This window comes from Apium graveolens, chromosome 10 (assembly GCF_009905375.1).
Source record: "Apium graveolens cultivar Ventura chromosome 10, ASM990537v1, whole genome shotgun sequence".
NCBI classification, from domain to species: Eukaryota; Viridiplantae; Streptophyta; class Magnoliopsida; order Apiales; family Apiaceae; genus Apium; species Apium graveolens.
The window spans coordinates 233,175,016-233,193,805 of NC_133656.1; the positions used below are offsets into that span (position 1 = coordinate 233,175,016).

The following is an 18,790-nucleotide window of genomic DNA, read 5'->3' on the forward strand; positions in this document are numbered from 1 at the left end:
TAAGTTGGTCGATATAATGTCATCACGCTAAAATAAAATATATTATCTATTCGGTGTAAAATAAAATAATATTCACCCAAAATTAAAATATAATTAAAAATTAATAAAATAAAATTAGTTGGTTGATGTGACGCCCTCCAAACCCGGGGTCTCGATTTGGGGGTCACTAGCCAATAAACTATAATAAATTAATCACAGCGGAATAATATAATAAATATGACCCCTTTTACCTGCACTGTATCGATCACAGGTTATAGTATGAAACATGCACTATTACAAACCAACTGTCATTACAAACCATAGTCTAATTAGTTTTACAAATTATTCAAATTTTATTACAAACCTCTAGACTTATACAAGCGTCCCAAAACAGTCTATCTGGAAAACACACCGAACTACCTACAAGCACTTGACTTCTGATCAAACTTGGATCTCAAGCCTGCTCCGGCTTAGCTGAAAGATTAGATTGATAAACAAGTATGAGCGAAAGAAATGCTGAGCAAGCAGTATAAAATGTGCTTGAAATGATAAACCACATCCTGATAATAATTGAACAACATAATAAAATCAGTAATATTTGATTAATAATAAAAGCTTCATAAGCTATCAACAATAAACGATAATTTTTAGATTGGAATCTAACTCCGACGGACGTACTATCACATGCTGATCAGCCCGTGTGATAGCACAAGGTCATGATTCATGGAAACATGTCCCCAAAACACGAGTACTCAATTAAAAAGGCAATATACCTGCCCGTGACAAAAATGGTGTCATAGTATTTCATATAACACATAGAAATAGTCCTCCGATGTACCGTCCGTCCCGATCACTTACGCATTCATCCAATCCATAAAATATTTTGATCAAAGGAGTCGAATCAAAGGACATCCTTAACCATATAACCCCCCATTTCTCATGGTCTAGAGTTATCTCAACAATCGATGGCGAAATAACTAGAACAGTTAGTTATTCGCTAATCTCAATTCAATGTTCTACTGTATAGAGTAATTTATAGCAACATATAAAACGTTTAACTATTCTGAACTTAGAATAGTATGGAAATCGAAAGAATAAAGTTCAGAGTCAATATCAATTGAATGATAAATGAAGATATAGGTACTTGCATAATATGATTCGAATTAAACGTCACTTGAACAATAAGTGAAGTTAGGGGTACTTGCCTGGTATGCTCGATAACCTCTTACTATAACTCTGCTTATAGCTGCTGGCTACTATCTCCGTCTAACACTTGACTGCACTCCTTGCTACTTGATTATATAAACAAAAGGACTATCTTAACTGACGGAACTAAACTCAATCGACGTAACCATACGTCTTGACATATACCCGATCGTTTTTAACTATGCATGGCATTTTAAACTGTAAACAAATAGTATATATTTCACGTAACACATAGTCATGGCATTCATATAACACGTAATCACATATTTCATATAACACATAAGTCAGATCATTAAAAGATACGTCCTAAGGCGTTCAGAATTAAAATCAGGTCAATATTAGCATTTATCGATCAAATACCGACTCAAACTGATACACAAATCAAATTACATTGCAATACAATAGAAATTAGGTCTCAAAAGTATTTTTATTGGAAGCGCAATATTTTTCTGAGTCTGTACGCGTTCGTTTCATATTAAACGGACAAACGGTTTATTTATTATGAATAAAATAAGAAATAAATAGATTTAAATCAATTAATAATAATATTAATTGATTTTTAAATACCAAAATATAAATTTTAAAACATAAAAATAATTTCTTTAGAAATTATTTGAATTAATTATAAATAATTTATATTTATTTAATTATTTATAAATAAAATTAATTGATTAATTGATTTTTAATCAATTAATTAAATTAATAAATAATTAACTAAAATTAATTATAAATAACTAAATCAAATTGTATTTTTGAAAATAATTAAAGAAAATAATTTTAGGAATTTAAATTAATTAAGAAAATAATTTTTAGAATTTAAAATAATTTGTTAAATGATTTTTAGAAATAATTAAAATGATTTTTGAAAATAGAATAAAAGATTTTTGAAATATTTTTAAAATTAAAAATTGGGAAACATAAATGGGGAATTGAGGTTTGGGTTTCAGGGATCAAACCCGGGTTTTTAAACCGGGTTACGAAGAACACGGCCGGGTCCGGGTTGAACATCGGCCGGTTTCTGGAATAAGCCCAGATTCCGGCGGGTTCTTGCCGGACTCCGGCGAGTCCTAATCTGTCCAAAACGCAGCCAATTGATCCCGTTTTCCCTGCCCAAACATTTAGTATCAACCCAGAAACACAATAACCACAACATCGAGTATCATTCACCGGAATGATTTCTCCGACAAAAAAACCATTAAAGCCGACCGACCCTTTAAGGTTTTCCGGCGAAAAACAATCCCCATCATTTCTGAACCAAAACCAACAATCTATATACGAAATTAAAGCTGAAGAAATTTAGAATCCAACCATCATATCATTAACATCTAACAATCAACAACAACTCCAGAAAATCAAAATAAAAATATTAAAACCCAAAACTCGACTAACACGATTTCGAACTAAAACGATGCAAATTTATAAATAAATCGACTCTAAACATCATTCTAAAACTGTCTGTAACATCAAAATCAACCCAGAATCATCCAAAAAGAAAAACGATTTTCAAGAATAAAAAGATAAAAATCGACTTTTCGATTTACTGTACCTCAGATCGAGAAATTGGTATCAATGGAAAGCTCTCTTCGAGAGGAAAATTTTGGTTACTAGCACGTCTGATTTGGTTTCCAGAATCGATTAAAAATCACGATTGAAGTTAAGGAAGAAATTCTCACCCCCAAAGTTGTTCTTGGTGTTTATGAATTTCTGAATTTTTATAAAATAAAATAAATAAAAATCCATAAATAAAATGAGTTTCAGGTATTTATATAAATCTGAAATTATATCCCCAAAATAAATTAAGGGTGTTTTTATTCTTTAATTATAATAATTAGGGTCCCAAAATAATAATTACGGGGAATAATTTTAAAAACGATAAAATACAAAATTAATGTCAAAATTCACCGAAAATTATGAATAATTCAAAAATACAAAGATACAGGGTATATAAAATACGAATTATTTTATAAAAATAAAAACATCGATTTTGTTGGGTTTGTCGTCCCGGTGGGGTCCCGGTCCGATGATTTTTGAAAAACGGAAACGATCCCTAAATTACCAGAAAATCCCGATAACACATAAAATACATTCAAACGCACATAAAATCAAATAAAACAAGTATCTTAATAAAGACACTAATAATTACGCGTCCCGTTTGGAGATAAGTTCATATAATTGTAATTTAAACATATTTTAATCAATCGAAAAATTTTCTGGCCCACACAGAAACACACATAACAGATATAACATCTCATATCATGGCATTAATTACTTTAAATTTATAAAACACACAATATTTATTTATTTAACATATAATATTCACATAATTTTTCCGGATATTACAGTTGATATAACGGGTCTAAGAATAATATATATTATTGTTCTATGCTAAAATTAAACAAATTAATACTAAAATAAATCTGAATATAATTAGTAGGATGTGGTCGGTATTAGATAATATATATATTATTGATATGAGCTAAAATTTACCTTTTAATTAAAACATAATTATATTTCATAAACACGCCAATAAATATCAATAAAATTATATCTTTCAATTAGTCTTATTTTTTTAAAAACTAAAATATCACTCAATTATATACGTGTCTATTTAAAATTATTATCAAATTATAAAATTAAAATTTTCTAATAAATAAATTTTAGAGGTTAAAATTTTCACTTAAAATTAAATTTAAAAATTATATAATATTAAAAACAATTTGTGCATCGCACGGATTTTAGGCTAGTATTAATTATTTATGTCAAATAATTTCAAATATATCATCGTAAAATTTGATTGCTTTATTTTATCAACCAATTTGTAAACTTATTAAATTATAATTAACTATTTAAAAGATTTGGTCAAAATTAAAAATATTTTAATACGGTCAAATTAAGATAAAAATTATTGGTATAACTAGAGATATATAAAAGAAACCCCACAATTTGGCCTGACTTAACGGGCCGGGGTCAAAAACCTTATAAAATTTGATCACATTTAAAATTTATCAAAATTATTGTATAGATAAATATTTTATATGATAAAATCGGGCTTTCCCTGTGTTTTTAAACGGCAATAACTCAAAATATTTCATCCCCCAATTTTTACGGTTGTTCGTACTTTATTTTAGAATTTTGGCCCAAAATATTTCGTAAATATTATATTTCAGGCTCCGCAAAACACTCATGCATTAATTTGTCCAACGTATCATCCATGTGGCGTATTTAGTGCAAACTCGAATGTATAAAATACATACCTGTCCCCTGATGCGCAACACAAAAGAATGTGTCACTTTTTTTAAAAAATAGTTGCGACATAGGAAATTCAATGTTAACTGAATAAGTGAGGACTATAAACTCTAAAAATGAATTATTTTAATAATTACGTCTTTTTAGTGCTGGTGGGTCGGACCAAATCGAGTTTTTTTGAATTGAGTTTTTAGTTTATAAAACCAAAAATTAATTAATCCTTGATAAAAAAATTGATTATATTTTGATGTTTAAAAAATATTCAATAAATTAAATTTATTTACAAAACATATTATTCAAAGTAATCAATAAAATCTAATTAAATTTAAAAGTCTAAACTGATCAATTATTTTTAAAAATCTAATTAAAAATATTTGAAAAATAGAATATTTATTTAATGCAGCAGGTTGTAAAAATACACGTTTAGTAAAAAATACGCAAAATTATGGTAACATCCAAAATTTGAAAAGAACTTTTTACCTTGGTCAAAAATTTAAAAAGGAAAGAATGTTTGTCATGATCTTTACTTCTTCAGTCTCGTGCAACTGTATCCACAGTAGTAGTACTAGTGTATCTTATTCTTACTAGATCTATCATCACTCATTCCTCACTTGATTTAATTCAGCTTATATACACACACAACACAAACATGTACGTATAATCATGAAATGAATTGAAAGATATAGAACACGATAGAGTTAAGAAATGGAGTTCACTGAGGCATTTAAACAAACAGGTCCTTGTGCGTTCTCCCCTAATTCTAGGTTTATCGCTGTTGCTGTCGATTATCGTCTCGTTATTCGTGATCTGTTATCGCTTAAGGTACTCGCTCTCATACTCATTCTTTGATTTCAAATTTGTGATTTGAATTTACGCGAATTTGATGTAGTGATTTGATTATGTGTGTGTAGATTTGAATTGTTGTGTGTTTGGACCGTGAAATGATGTGCGGTGATGCTTAATTTTGTAAATGTGATTTGTAATTTTTGTAAATGATTGAATTGAGTGAATTTAACTCGAATTGGAGCTCAGAATTAATTTTTGTGTATTAGGAGATCGAGTTTGTCATCGGAATGTGAACTGAGGTATAATGTTTGTGGATAGTTGAGTTATGTGAGAAACCTAGTTGGTGAAGAAATTGTACTCAGGAATCTTTAGGGTTAAGCTGATTGGTTTAGTTTGAGGAGTGTTTAATTAGTAAGAGCTATAGGATGCTTTGTAATGGAGAATTTACCAAACTGTGATTTAGTGTATGTTTTGTTCATTATTGTGAATTATGAAGCACGACGAGAAGGTAATAGAATTTGTAATCTTGTTTCGGCGACCATATAGATAAGTGGGGAGGCTAGAGATTTCTTTAATCTCTATTATTGATATTCAACCAACATTGTGCGGCCACTGTCCTTTTTCATGATTCTTTATATGCTGGTTGATATGTTCTTAGTGTTCATTGTTTACAAGATTATTGGTAATGTAAAGGGAAAGGCTTGTGTGATAGCCTCCTGTCATGTAGTTGTTGTCCTCCCCAAGCCCCGTTTATTGCTGTTGGCTAAGCATTATTGGGAGGAGGAGGAGAGGTGGGAAACTAATGGCTTTTTTGGAGAAGTCGTGAAGTTTCCGGGTAAGTGAAAGAATGATCTAAGTTTTTTATAGGAGTGACCCCCTTGGTTTCTAATTGACCGTAGGAGACAATTACCCCAGAATAATTATATTTTAATGACATAACAAAATCCTTATATTTATGGTGCTTCTCCTTTTGGTCTTGAGTGATTTTTTATATGTTAATGTATTGATTGCCATACAGGTTGTGCAGCTGTTTTCATGCTCGGATAAGATTAGCTATATCGAGTGGGCCCTCGACTCTGAGTACATACTTTGTGGTCTCTATAAGAAGCCTGTTGTACAAGTTTGGTCATTGGCACAACCTGACTGGACATGCAAAATCGATGAAGGCCTGGCTGGTATTGCTTTTGCTAGATGGAGCCCCGACAGTCGCCACATTCTCACCACATCTGAATTCCAATTGCGGCTCACTGTTTGGTCTCTAGTGAACACAGCATGTGTACATGTCCAGTGGCCAAAACATGCTTCTAAAGGGGTAGCCTTTACCCATGATGGAAAGTTTGCTGCAATATGCACCAGGCGTGATTGCAAAGACTATATAAATCTTATTTCGTGTAATACGTGGGAAATAATGGGAATTTTCGCTGTAGACACATTAGATTTGGCTGATATCGAATGGTCTCCAGATGATAGCGCTATTGTGATATGGGATTCTCTTCTAGATTATAAGGTGATTGGCCCTTTCTGGCACAATTTAAATAAAAATGGCCCAAAATGCCCTTTATGTCACCTAAAAACGTATCTTAATTAATGTCGTGTTATGAGAAAACGGGACTTTGATTAATATTTAAAGATGAAGACAGACAACAACGCAAGTTTAATACATGTTAGAATTTAGATGCATAAACGCAGCATAAGTGCGTTTTTCCTGGATATTTAATTAACCGGTTCATGATCGGGTCCGCCATGTCCTCCTCTTCTCCCATTTTTGACTAAATTAGCTGGAGAAACACCACAAATACAGTAATCATTAAATGAATTAACGTTTATATGTGCTAGAAGGGGCCATTTATTTGAATAGTGCTATTTGGGGAATTTCACTTCAAAATGTGCCATATGTGGCCGTTTCTCAATTAATTCATCGTGCATAATTATTGGTCTAATTGTCAAAAAATCAGGTTGTGTATAGATTAATAGCACAGTTACTAATATAGCCTGGATGGCGAGTGTTATCAATCTTTAGGAATGACTTATGCTGTCTGTGTTATAAGTTTTTTGCGAAGTTTGATGTATTGTCAGGAATTGTGATAGATATTTGTAAAGCAGAAGTGATTCTATGGAAGTTATCAACTGGTGTATGTCTTCTTAGTGTTACTCTTGTTAATCTTCTCTTTGAAAGTTAACTTGGGTTAGGGATCTTTCTGTTTGAGAATGTAAATGCATCAGATTTCATCTTATAATAAAAGTTGAACAAAAGGACGATGATGCATTATGATTTGTTCAATTTGCTTGTCATGCGGTTTTAATGTTAGCGAGTGGTAAACCTTATGGACAGCCTGCTTGTGTGTAGGTTCTAATTTATTCCCCTGATGGGAGGTGTCTATCAAAGTATCAAGCATATGAAAGTGGGCTGGGTGTGAAAAGTGTTTCATGGTCACCTTGTGGCCAGTTTCTTGCTGTAGGAAGTTATGATCAGATGCTAAGAGTTTTGAGTCACCTTACTTGGAAAGTTTTTGCTGAGTTCACTCATCTATCAAATGTGCGGGCTCCTTGTTCTGCTGCCATCTTCAAGGTAGTTAACGTGTCTGCATCTTTTAAAATACAATGGTTTCTTTTTAAAAAAATTATGACCCCTTTTTTCAATTTCAGGAGGTAGATGAGCCTCTGCAACTTGATATGTCGGGTTTGTCTTTAAAGGATGATTTTACCAACCACAATTCTGGTAAACATTATTTTTGTGTATGCATCTGTCTTAATTAATTGAAGCTGTTCCCCCACTAGAAGCTTACAATTTCCTAATATTTGATATTGCAATTGATTGTCAGTACACTTTTATAGTTTAGATTTTCGAACTTGTAAGTTTAGATTTTGAATGTCTCTTGTACCTTTTTTAGAACTTAATTATTTATTGTTGATAGCACTCATTAGATTAAGTTCAAAATTAGATGAATATTAGTTAATCTTTATTCGATTTAAATGTTTTCCGTTGAAAACAATCTGTTCAATTTGTATTGTTTAAAATATTAAAAAAAAGAAAGTAAAACACTGGGATTCATTATAGCGAGTCAAAACCGATAATAAGTTACCACTACTGCATATTTTAGTTTTTTGCAATGGAACTTTTTTTATAAGAAAAAAAAAGTTCTTAATTTTGTATATACAACTTCATTTATACGTCATTAATCTCTATTGATAAGTTCCACTCACTTTTATTTTTTCTGCTGAATGTTGATTATGGCTTGCTTATTTTAGATAATGGAGCAGAACAACTCATAGAAGTCAGGTATGATGTTTTGGAAGTGCCCATCACCTTGCCTTTTCAGAAGCCGCCTGTGGACAAGCCCAATCCTAAACAAGGAATTAGTAAGCTCTCTTTGTAATTGGTTTTCTTTTTGTTTAAGAAGTTAACAATCTATATCTATCCCGAATGAGGGAGAGAACTGACTAAGAGAGTCACAGTAACAGACTAACAGTAGTATAAATTAGAACGTCATTGAGAAAAAGAAGGTACCGAGCCTAATAGTTGAAGTGATGACGCATGGAGCAAACCAATGTATGGTCTTGTGTACCAAGAGAAACAAAATAAATGATTCAAAAGCTACCACTATTACTTGTTTTCTTTATACTTATGCGTTAATAAAAGTGATATTAAACAGAAATAGCAAAAAATAAAAGGTGTTATAACATTGCCTTTAAGGTGAATACATGATATGCAATTTGATGAGAATTGAATCCCAAAAAGAAATGAGAAGAAACGATGATCAATAACCAAGTAGAGGCTAAATATAATAGCTATAGAATACTTCTTTATGCAATTTGTATGAATCCATATAATGAATTTCGATAAGAAGCCTCATTCAAACCATAGGCTAGAAAGTAGCTTAAATAAATGGGTCCTGGCAAACTTGAAGTTGAGCTGATCAAATTGACACTGACTTCTGTGCTGGACTGCTGGTACTAGCATGGACATATATGTATGAGAATTTATCCATGTAATCAATTGATATTGAACTAGTTTATACTGTAGAAGGTTGGGTTCTTGAGGAAATTTACATTACAAGCAATACCAACTTAAGTATGAAAACAGAACTGCTGTGTTGCTTTGCTAGTAGAACCATCAAGCTCTAGATATTGATATACAATCTGCTTCTGTTGCAATATGTTATAAATTAGAGACACTGTAACTGCAGGTCTTTTGTCATGGAGTAGCAATAGCCAGTATATCTGTACTCGCAACGACAGTATGCCGACTGTCCTCTGGGTCTGGGACATGCACAATCTAGAACTTGCTGCCATTTTACTGCAAAAAGATCCCATCCGAGCAGCAGCTTGGGATCCTGAATGTACTCGTCTAATTTTTTGCACGGGAAGCTCCCACCTATACATGTGGACACCTTCTGGGGCTTATTGCGTGAATGTTCCATTACCACAATTCAATGTCACTGATTTAAAGTGGAACTCCTCGGGAAGCTGCCTTCTAGTCAAGGACAAGGAATCATTCTGTTGTGCCGCTGTTGCTTCGCTACCAGAATCAAGTGAATATAGCTCAGATGAAGATTGATGTTGTGTATCTTGTTTTTAGGCTAGTTAGACTAGTAATATTCAGTCAAAGAAATATTGATGGATAGATGTATCGATTACCAATTTCCAAATATGAATTGTTCCATCTGTTTGTAGCTCGAATATCGTATTTATAATCTAATTCCCCAACTAGAATTTATTTTAGGGAAAATTTTGAATCACTTCTACTCAAATTTCCAAAAGAATATTTCATTACATAAGAAGAGGTCCGATCCCCTGACAATCATTTTTCCGTGACGATTTCACAATTTTTAAGTCGTTAGATCAAATAGTATGTGCTAAAATATTTTTTAATCACAGCCGTCGGTTTAGAAGAGTGAAATCGTCCCAGATGCCAACATCTTATGAACCTGTGGGAAGAGAACGCTCATGAATATGGGCCTATAAGTTGGTAAAAATATGACCGGCCTGGTTAAGGCATTGTACCTCAGAAGCCCAATGTGAAATAGAACAATCTGGGCCCACTTTCCAAAAATAGCGAAAAACCCGGGTCTGAAAAGATAAACACAAGCTCACAGAAAAAGCAAAAACGCATGCAAACACAGCCAAAACTGTTTCTTCACGTAGCCGAAACACAAACACACGTGGACGGTCCACAACACATTTCATTACATGCAAAAAAGAACTCAACTGCATGCAACCACGTGACACCACACGTGCCATCCTGTTAATCGCTTCATATCTCCTATATTAACACTCGCAATGAGCCTCCACATTGACATCCTTTCAATAAAATAAAAACATCACTAATTAGTTTAAAGATGGCAGAGCATCAACATCAACAACCGCAGCAGCAATCGAAGTCGGTGCAGGTGGTGAAGGCGGCGACGGCGGCGACAGCTGGCGGTTCACTTCTGGTACTTTCAGGACTGACATTGGCTGGAACAGTGATAGCACTTACTATAGCTACGCCTGTGATGGTCATTTTTAGCCCTGTTCTCGTTCCCGCCGCAATATCTATTTTCTTGATCATTTCTGGCTTCCTTGCTTCTGGTGGATTTGGCGTTGCTGCATTGTCTGTCCTCTCTTGGATCTACAGGTATAACAGAGATCGACTGATTTTTCAAAAATCGCTTATAAATTGATCAAAAATCGGTCAAATATATTTATCCGATATAATTGATTTCTGATGAATCGCCAATAAATTAGACGATTTTTTCAGATAAATCACAAATCCGTATCTCAACCGAATAATTCCGATTTTCGAAATATGTAACACTGAACTCTACGCATACGTTAAGCACTAACTTCTACGAGTTTTACTCATGGTGAAATTTTGATGCATACGAGTCCTTTGTTATAAAGTCAATTAAAATTTAACAACTAAACTTTTAATGTGTGCCTCTAAAAAAATTGATTAATTATTATTTATTGTTTCATTTTTTTCGTGTTGTAATAATTGTAAACATATTCGGTATATCCCGTTTACGTGTGAAATGGGTGCAGGTATGTGAAGGGGCAGCATCCGGTGGGAGCGGATCAGATAGATTATGCAAAGACAAAGCTGGCAAGTAAGGCAAGGGAGATGAAGGAGAAGGCTGATCAGATGACTTCCCAGCAGACTTCTTAAGAACTTGCGTCCCCTTTTATATTCTGAATTTTGTTTTTAATTAAGAGTTGTGAGTGTGCGTGTTTGGAACTCTTTTATTGTCTTTTAATTTAAGTGTTATTCTGTTTGGTTAAATTTCGAGTGAATTTGTGTGTGTGTATGTGAGCTGCCTGCTACTAGTATTGTGTTTAATGTTGGTTGTATTGGATGTACGGATTCGTGTTGTGTTAATATCTTTTAATTTTACTGTACTATCCAACTATCAACTACAAAGTAGATGCTCAGCAAACAGTGAGTAGCCTATCTGCCATAAATACCAAAATCATTTTAGATAACTTTCTAATTGCTTCCTTTGAAAGATAAGAAGAATATGTGCTTACATAACAAAAAGGGATTTTTTATGGTGTGCCCGAGTATACACAATAGTCACTAACTCTCGTATAAATGAACTCTTCTTATATGAGCTCTTCTTATTGGTATTGGTAATTGAAAATAAATGTTAATGGTCTCTTACATTCACATCAATCCCACCAATAAAAAGAGCATATTTTTTTTGGAGTTAGTGACTAATGTGTGTCAAAGGGCACACGTTAGAAAGACCGTAACAAAAAAAATGAAAGTACCGTTTTTCACGCACTAAATTTTACAAGTTTGATGCATTTTTATTAGTGAAATTGTTTTAAATACGGGATTTATTAATATTTATGATTAGAAGATCAATTAAAATATATCAAATTGATGAGATTTAGTATTTATTTTGTGTTCTTAAACGCATATTAGAAAAATCTAAAAAAAGTGTATAATAAACAAGTTTAAGAAGTACAAGTGAGACAACACATGTAAGCAATCAAGGACGGATCTAGGAATTAAATTTCTGGGCACACCCTATATATTTCGTTAACACATCAGCGGTTTTGAGAAAACAGTAGTAGTGAAACCATCGTCATCATCAGCATCATAGTGCTGCAACTTGTTCATAAGACTCAAAGAGAGACTTTACAAAATCAGTTACTGTAGATTAGAATAATAGATTACATTATACATACACAGCGCTTCTTGGACTGAAAACAAAACAAACAAAAGGCCTAGCAATAGATTGGAACCTGAATGTAATGCCATTTCAACATACATATGTTTCTCAAACCATAAACCTAACTTTCTTTTCTTTCTTGTGGATCAAACCATCATGTTTTTCTTCATTCTCACTTTTATTCAAACATGGCCTTGTTTGACTCATCATGTCCTCTCCCTTTTCTTCAATCTATATCCATATATTACCAAACATTATCAAAATCATAATAAACAAAAAAAACAAGAAAAATGAACTTGAATAACAGGGGGGGGAGTGTTGAGTTGACCTTCAACAAAGATGAAAGTTGGTTAGCCAATTCCAAGTTGGTAAGATTAGCATGTAAGTGATGTTTTTTGCATAGTTTTTGAAGCTTCTTCCTTTTCATCACATGATAATCCATCTCTGCAGATTCACAGAATCTTCATACATTCACACACACACATGTACTGTTCAGTGAACAAATAGAGGACAACAAATACAAGCAAACCTTAGATACATACCTAGAAGTGTGGATGAAGAGATTTTTGTATAAAAATGGTTCCTAGGGGGAGTGTGTGTTTGACTTGACCTCTGTGTTGTAAAATAAATGTTGAAATTTAAGCTTTTTTATAGAAATCTGTGACCATGTAACTAGCTTCCTAACTTGCATTTCATCCGACAAACTAGAATTTACTCCCTCCATCCAATTTTACCAGTCTCTTTTGAAATACTATGACAAGTTCAATTACCGCTGATAAGAGCCAACGTCATTTGCCAATTACTTTATGGGGGCCGGTTGCTAGAGACGTTTAGACAACAAACAGCTTCTGAACCGTTGGATGGTTGATCCAACGGCTGATATTAAAAAAAATATACACGGATCGCGGAAATTTTCAGCGATAAGCAGAAATTACGAAAATACCCTAGCCCTCGGACCGCGGAAAATTTTCGCGGTTGGTGTCGTTTGTTTGCAACAATACCTAGCAAACACAAACTGTAAACATACACACAAATTCTATACATACACGAAAACAGCAGCCGCAGCAAAAGAAAAGCACACAGACCCAGCACCAGCAAAAAACACAGCAACAAAACCTTGAATCATACTCCTTTTTCGTTATTAAGGTATATAATCGATTCTTTTATGTTATTTACAGTTTTATTGATATAAATTTATGTCTTTCTCTTGTTGTAGATCTTATTTTGTGTATGTAATTCAATTTTTTAGGGTTAATTAATGTATGAATCCTTGTAATAATTTAACATATGAATTGTAGTATGATTAAATTCGATTTTTTAGAATTTCTAGGGTTCATAATTTGGAATTGATTTAACTCGAAAAATATTAGTGTTGTAGTATGAAAATTTAATTCATTTTTTAGGTTTAATTTAATTAAATTTTTAGGATAAATTAGTGTTATTTTCGAAATTTTAGGATATAATTCGAATTTTTAGGATATAATTCGAAATTTTTTGTTGTTAAATTCGAATTTAATGATAATATTAGTGTTAAATTCGAATTAAATTATTGTTATTGTTAATTTTGAATTAATTTAGTGTAAAATCGAATTTAATGATAATTTTAGTGTTAAAGCCGAATTAAGTTAGTGTTAATTTCGAATTAATTTAGTGTAAAATCGAATTTAATGATAATTGTAGTGTTAAAGCCGAATTAAATTAGTTTTACTTTCGAATTAATTTAGTGTAAAATCGAATTTAATGATAATTGTAGTGTTAAAGCCGAATTAAATTAGTGTTACTTTCGAATTAATTTAGTGTATAAATCGAATTTAATAAAAAATTAGTGTGAAATTCGAATAAAAAAATTAGGAATTTATAATTATGAATTTAGGGTTAATTTAGGGGTTAAATTTCAGTGCTTAATTTTTAGGATGTAATTAACATATGGTAATTGTTTTTATTGTGTACATGGTGGTGTATTTATTGTGGTGATTGATGAATTATGTTGACAATATTTTCAAGTATGGATAATTTTGGAGATTTCGGGAATATGTTGCCGGGTCCTAATGCGCATAATATTATTTGGGACAATCGGTATCACGTCAGTGAGGATGTTTGGGATGGTGCATGGAGAGATGAGTTGCAGAGCTATTCGGAGAACAAGTCATTGCACTTGTGGAAGTTAAGGAGACCACAGCGGGAATTGCTACACATGCTTGGGTTTGGGATTTTTGCAGACCCTGCTGTTGTCTTGGCTACTGACACTCGGTTGATATCTGCTTTGGTGGAGCGTTGGAGACCTGAGACCAACATTTTTTTCACGAGGCAGGGGGAGATGACTGTTACATTGGAGGATGTGGGGTTTATTTTAGGGGTGCCAGTTCAGGGGGCTGCGCTGACTTGTGGGGTGATAGAGAACAAGGCGGCGTATTTTGCTAATAATTGGTTTGAGCCTTTGACCGAGGAGGAGGTGAAGGAGGCTTTGTATCGGAATAACATCAAGCTGGGGTGGTTGTTTGAGAAATATGGTGCACAGAAGCCTAAGAAGAACAATATGAGGGCCACGGTTGTACATACCAAGGCGTATCTGCTATTCATTATGGGTTGTATCCTCTTCCCCAGCATCAACCGCTCTTTTGTTCATGTTCGGTATATGCAACCATTGATTAATATGCGGGAGATTCCTTATTATGCTTGGGGTGCAGCTGTGTTAGCTCATATATACCGGGGTTTGGAGATTGCTGCAAGGAAGGGCAGCAAGAATATTGCTTGTTGTGTCTGGGTGTTACAGGTTTGGTCTTACGAGAGATTTCCTCGTATTGACGTGCCTTTACGATCTCCCGGTCAGGAGGATTATCCGGTTGCTGAGGGATGGGCCTATGCTAGTGATACTCATGTCGGGGTTTTGAAGAAGCGCAGGATGTCAGGACCTCACCACAGCTTACCATTCTATAGGGGTGAGTTTGATGGTGTTGCTGGTGATGAGGTGGTCTGGAGGCCGTATGCTAGGTTCGAGGATGTTATGGACAGCGAGATGATACATGCACAATTAGCTGGGTGCGGTCGAGTTCCCCTTGTATGTTACGACGTGGTCGAGTGGCAGCATCCGGACAGGGTGTCGAGATAATTTGGTTCTAGTCCCCAGATTCCACGGGCACCGGTGAACATGGTTGGTTACAGGGGGCTAAGGATGCCACGTTTGCAGGGGAGGATTGGCTGGTGCGGTGGTTTATTGATATTGGCAAATGGGCCAGGTTCTGTTCAGATTTGGATGGCCTTGTTGATGACTCGGTAAACATAGCTTCGGAGGCTGATTACATGGCGTGGTATGCTGATATATCTCGTATGCGCATAGGGAAGCCCGATCCACAGCCTCAGCAGCAGTACAAGACGAGGGAGTTGTATGATAGCCTCGAGGGCTATGAAGTTGTAAGTGTTTTACAAATATGCATATTTCACATTACACCCCCACACACTACAAAATTTGTATTCACACATATTTCATCTTGATGATATGATATCCTTGTGGAATTAATGAACAAATGTTTGCTTGTTTTTGTTTGTAGATGATTGCCGGGCTTAATATGTTGAAGCAGCTAGATGCTAGGGTTCCTCCTGAGTTTGTGGAGGAGTTTGAGAGGATTTCTGCTACCTTCCTCACACCATTCTCTCGGTTGATGAAGAAGATCAAAGGATCCGCCTACAGACCTCCCACATTTCAGAACATAAAATCAGATTTCATTGCACCTTTGGCTGACGACTTTGACATTCCAGCCATTCCTGCCCAGGATGTCGTTGACATGACACAACCATCCCAGCATGTGTCTCAGCCACCCCAGGCTATTGCCTCATCTAGTAGGCCCGCGAAGCTTGCATCCCGCATGATGAAAGAGGAGAAGTGGAGTATCACTAAGAGTCTCAGCATGACAAAGAAGAATGCTATATATTCAGATTGGGGATGGGGCTTTGGGATGGCGCCGAGGAATCTCGGTGGTCTTAGTGTTCAGGACTATCACGTCCATGCATCAGCTATGCAGAGTCTGGCTCCAAGAACATGGGTTGATGACATGATCATATACACTTATATGGTATTGTTCGTTGTCTAATATATTTTAGTTGTCTAATATATTTTAGTTTTTGTATTCATTTTAGTTATTGCATTCCTTTTACTTGTTGCATTAATTTTACTTGTTGCATTCATATATATTTTCAGGGATTGCTAAGGACTCGGGAGGAGGAGATTCACACTGGAGGTATATGGGAGAGGAAACCCGTGTATTATTTCATGGATCCCTACTTCATGGTTCTTGGGAAAGGACATGTGAAGAAAATCAGAAAAGCATCGAGGGTCGGTGGAGATACATTGCAGAGGGCATGGAATAAAGCATTACGTAGCTTTACCGGTTTTTCCAGTGCTACTGTTGGTCCTTCCGTTCTCGAGGCGGACTACATATTCATCCCATGTTGTGTCGGAGATGTGCATTGGGTTTTGTTCATGTTCGATACTAGATGATTTGAAGGTCTTATCATAGATTCAATGAATGACGAGCCGGATTATCGTGAGGATATACGAGTGGTGGTATGTTCATCTACTATTTTTGTCTTCTATATAGTCCCTACCAATTGTATATTATATTCATTCTCGGATCATAATTTCATTGCAGTCATGGTTGTTGCCGAGGCTATTGCATATGGTACACCCAGTCGAGGGGCGTGACCCTACTTCAGCCGAGGTCCTAGCTCTACCGTCCAGGCCAAAACAACGAAACTCTAATAATTGTTGTGTTTATGTGATGAAGTACATGAACTACTTCACACAAGGATATGACTTAGCTGAGGTACCAAATTGGTCGCAGGAGGAGGTGAATGCCTTTAGGTATCAGATAGCCGGGCTAATCTGATTTTGGTGTTTTTTTGTTTGAATTTGCAGGCTAGAATATGCTTTGTTTTTAGGCTGAAAAAAAAATTCCAGACCCCAACCGCGGAAATTTTCCGCGGACCCTCTCCTACCCAACCGCGGAAAATTTCCGCGGTCCATGAGTGTAGTTTTCTGCCCCAAAAAACAGAGCAGAAGAAAGGGGAAAACAGAGTATGCTAAGTAACCTTCTGCTGAATTTTTTTAATTTTTGGAAGTTGGTCCTAAACTAACTTCCACTAATCCAAACCACTCTCAAAAGTCTTAAAATATGGTAATGAGTGGTTTTCAAAAAAAAATTATTTTTTTTCATTTTTTACGTTAAATTGAAAATTCCTTAAAAAAGTCAACAAAAGTCAACGTTTGTCCAAATATTGAAAAAAACTTTTCAATATATTTCATAACAATTTGTAATGTATAGTTCGACTTGTAAATTTTAATTTTCAATCTCAAATTTTTAGGTACACTTTCAATCTCAAATTTCATACTTTAATTCATAGAAAATTCATATAAATTCATATAAAATTCAATGAAAATACTTAGATTCGAATGAAAATTACACGATCAATACAATCCACTAAATTTTATGAAATATATTGGTCCTAACCAAAAATACCTAGTATATTAAAAAGACCACCGGATAACCGGTGTTGAGCAACTCCTTGCGTAGTATCCACGAAGCATGCAATATGGTAGAGAACAAGTACACAACCATCACGGATATGGCCTTCCGTAAGTTTCCAAGGGTAAGGGTTGGAGTCGTTCCAAATGGTAACAAAAATCGTATTCTAGCCATCGTAGAGACGAAATCTTGCAAAACATGTCCCGCGTTTCCTCTCCGTCCCTCCCGTTAGGTGTGAAAGCCAACCCTTCACATATTCGATGCGTATTTGGTCCATATTACAACCCTCACGAGGCCTCAAGTTTACAATATCGGCAATCCGATCACATTTAACAAGCTTACCGCCATTCCATCCGGATTTTTTCCATTTTCCATCGGGCGTATTGTTGCCCAAATTCAAGATCGGAAGGAAGTACGGATCCGGATGAGAGTTCACCAATCTCCACAGTTCAGTACCCTCCATCCAATTGCATGCCTCGATCCAATTTTTGGCCCTATAAGCCTCCTCATCGGGTGGGTACAAGTCTGTTTCCTCTTCCTCCACATGGGGCGGCTCGTCATTGTCCACAAGGGGCATCAACTCGGCACACGCATCTTTCATCTCACTAAAGGTTAGTGAGACCACATCTTCCTCGTCATTGTCCTCATATCACGAGTCGCTTGGTAGGGAGTCCAAGAATGTGTTGCTAACGTGGGAAACCGAATCACAACTATGATCGAAGTTGTTGTCACCACTATACTCGCTAGTCATGTTACCTATCACAATAAAACACAATTATATGACAATAATTGGCAATTATATGACAATAAAACATAACAAAAAAGAAAGCAATGTTAAACACTTAAAATTCAAATCCATTTAAAGATTACAACATTCGGTTACAAAATGGTACACCA

General features: G+C 34.8%; 2 protein-coding genes across 2 annotated transcripts; both read left to right on the forward strand.

The window, feature by feature from the left end:
• Positions 1 to 4,948: 4,948 nt before the first annotated feature.
• On the forward strand, positions 4,949 to 9,939 carry LOC141693063 (uncharacterized). The gene is made up of 6 exons (XM_074498063.1): positions 4,949 to 5,253; positions 6,236 to 6,724; positions 7,565 to 7,786; positions 7,864 to 7,936; positions 8,467 to 8,577; positions 9,405 to 9,939. The coding sequence occupies exons 1-6, from the start codon at positions 5,137 to 5,139 to the stop codon at positions 9,773 to 9,775; spliced, it is 1,383 nt and encodes a 460-aa protein (XP_074354164.1). The 5' UTR covers positions 4,949 to 5,136; the 3' UTR covers positions 9,776 to 9,939.
• Positions 9,940 to 10,506: 567 nt separating this feature from the next.
• On the forward strand, positions 10,507 to 11,596 carry LOC141689351 (oleosin L-like). Its single transcript, XM_074493627.1, has 2 exons — positions 10,507 to 10,834; positions 11,242 to 11,596. Exons 1-2 carry the CDS (start codon positions 10,557 to 10,559, stop codon positions 11,363 to 11,365), a joined length of 402 nt encoding a protein of 133 aa, XP_074349728.1. The 5' UTR covers positions 10,507 to 10,556; the 3' UTR covers positions 11,366 to 11,596.
• The last annotated feature ends 7,194 nt before the right edge of the window (positions 11,597 to 18,790 follow it).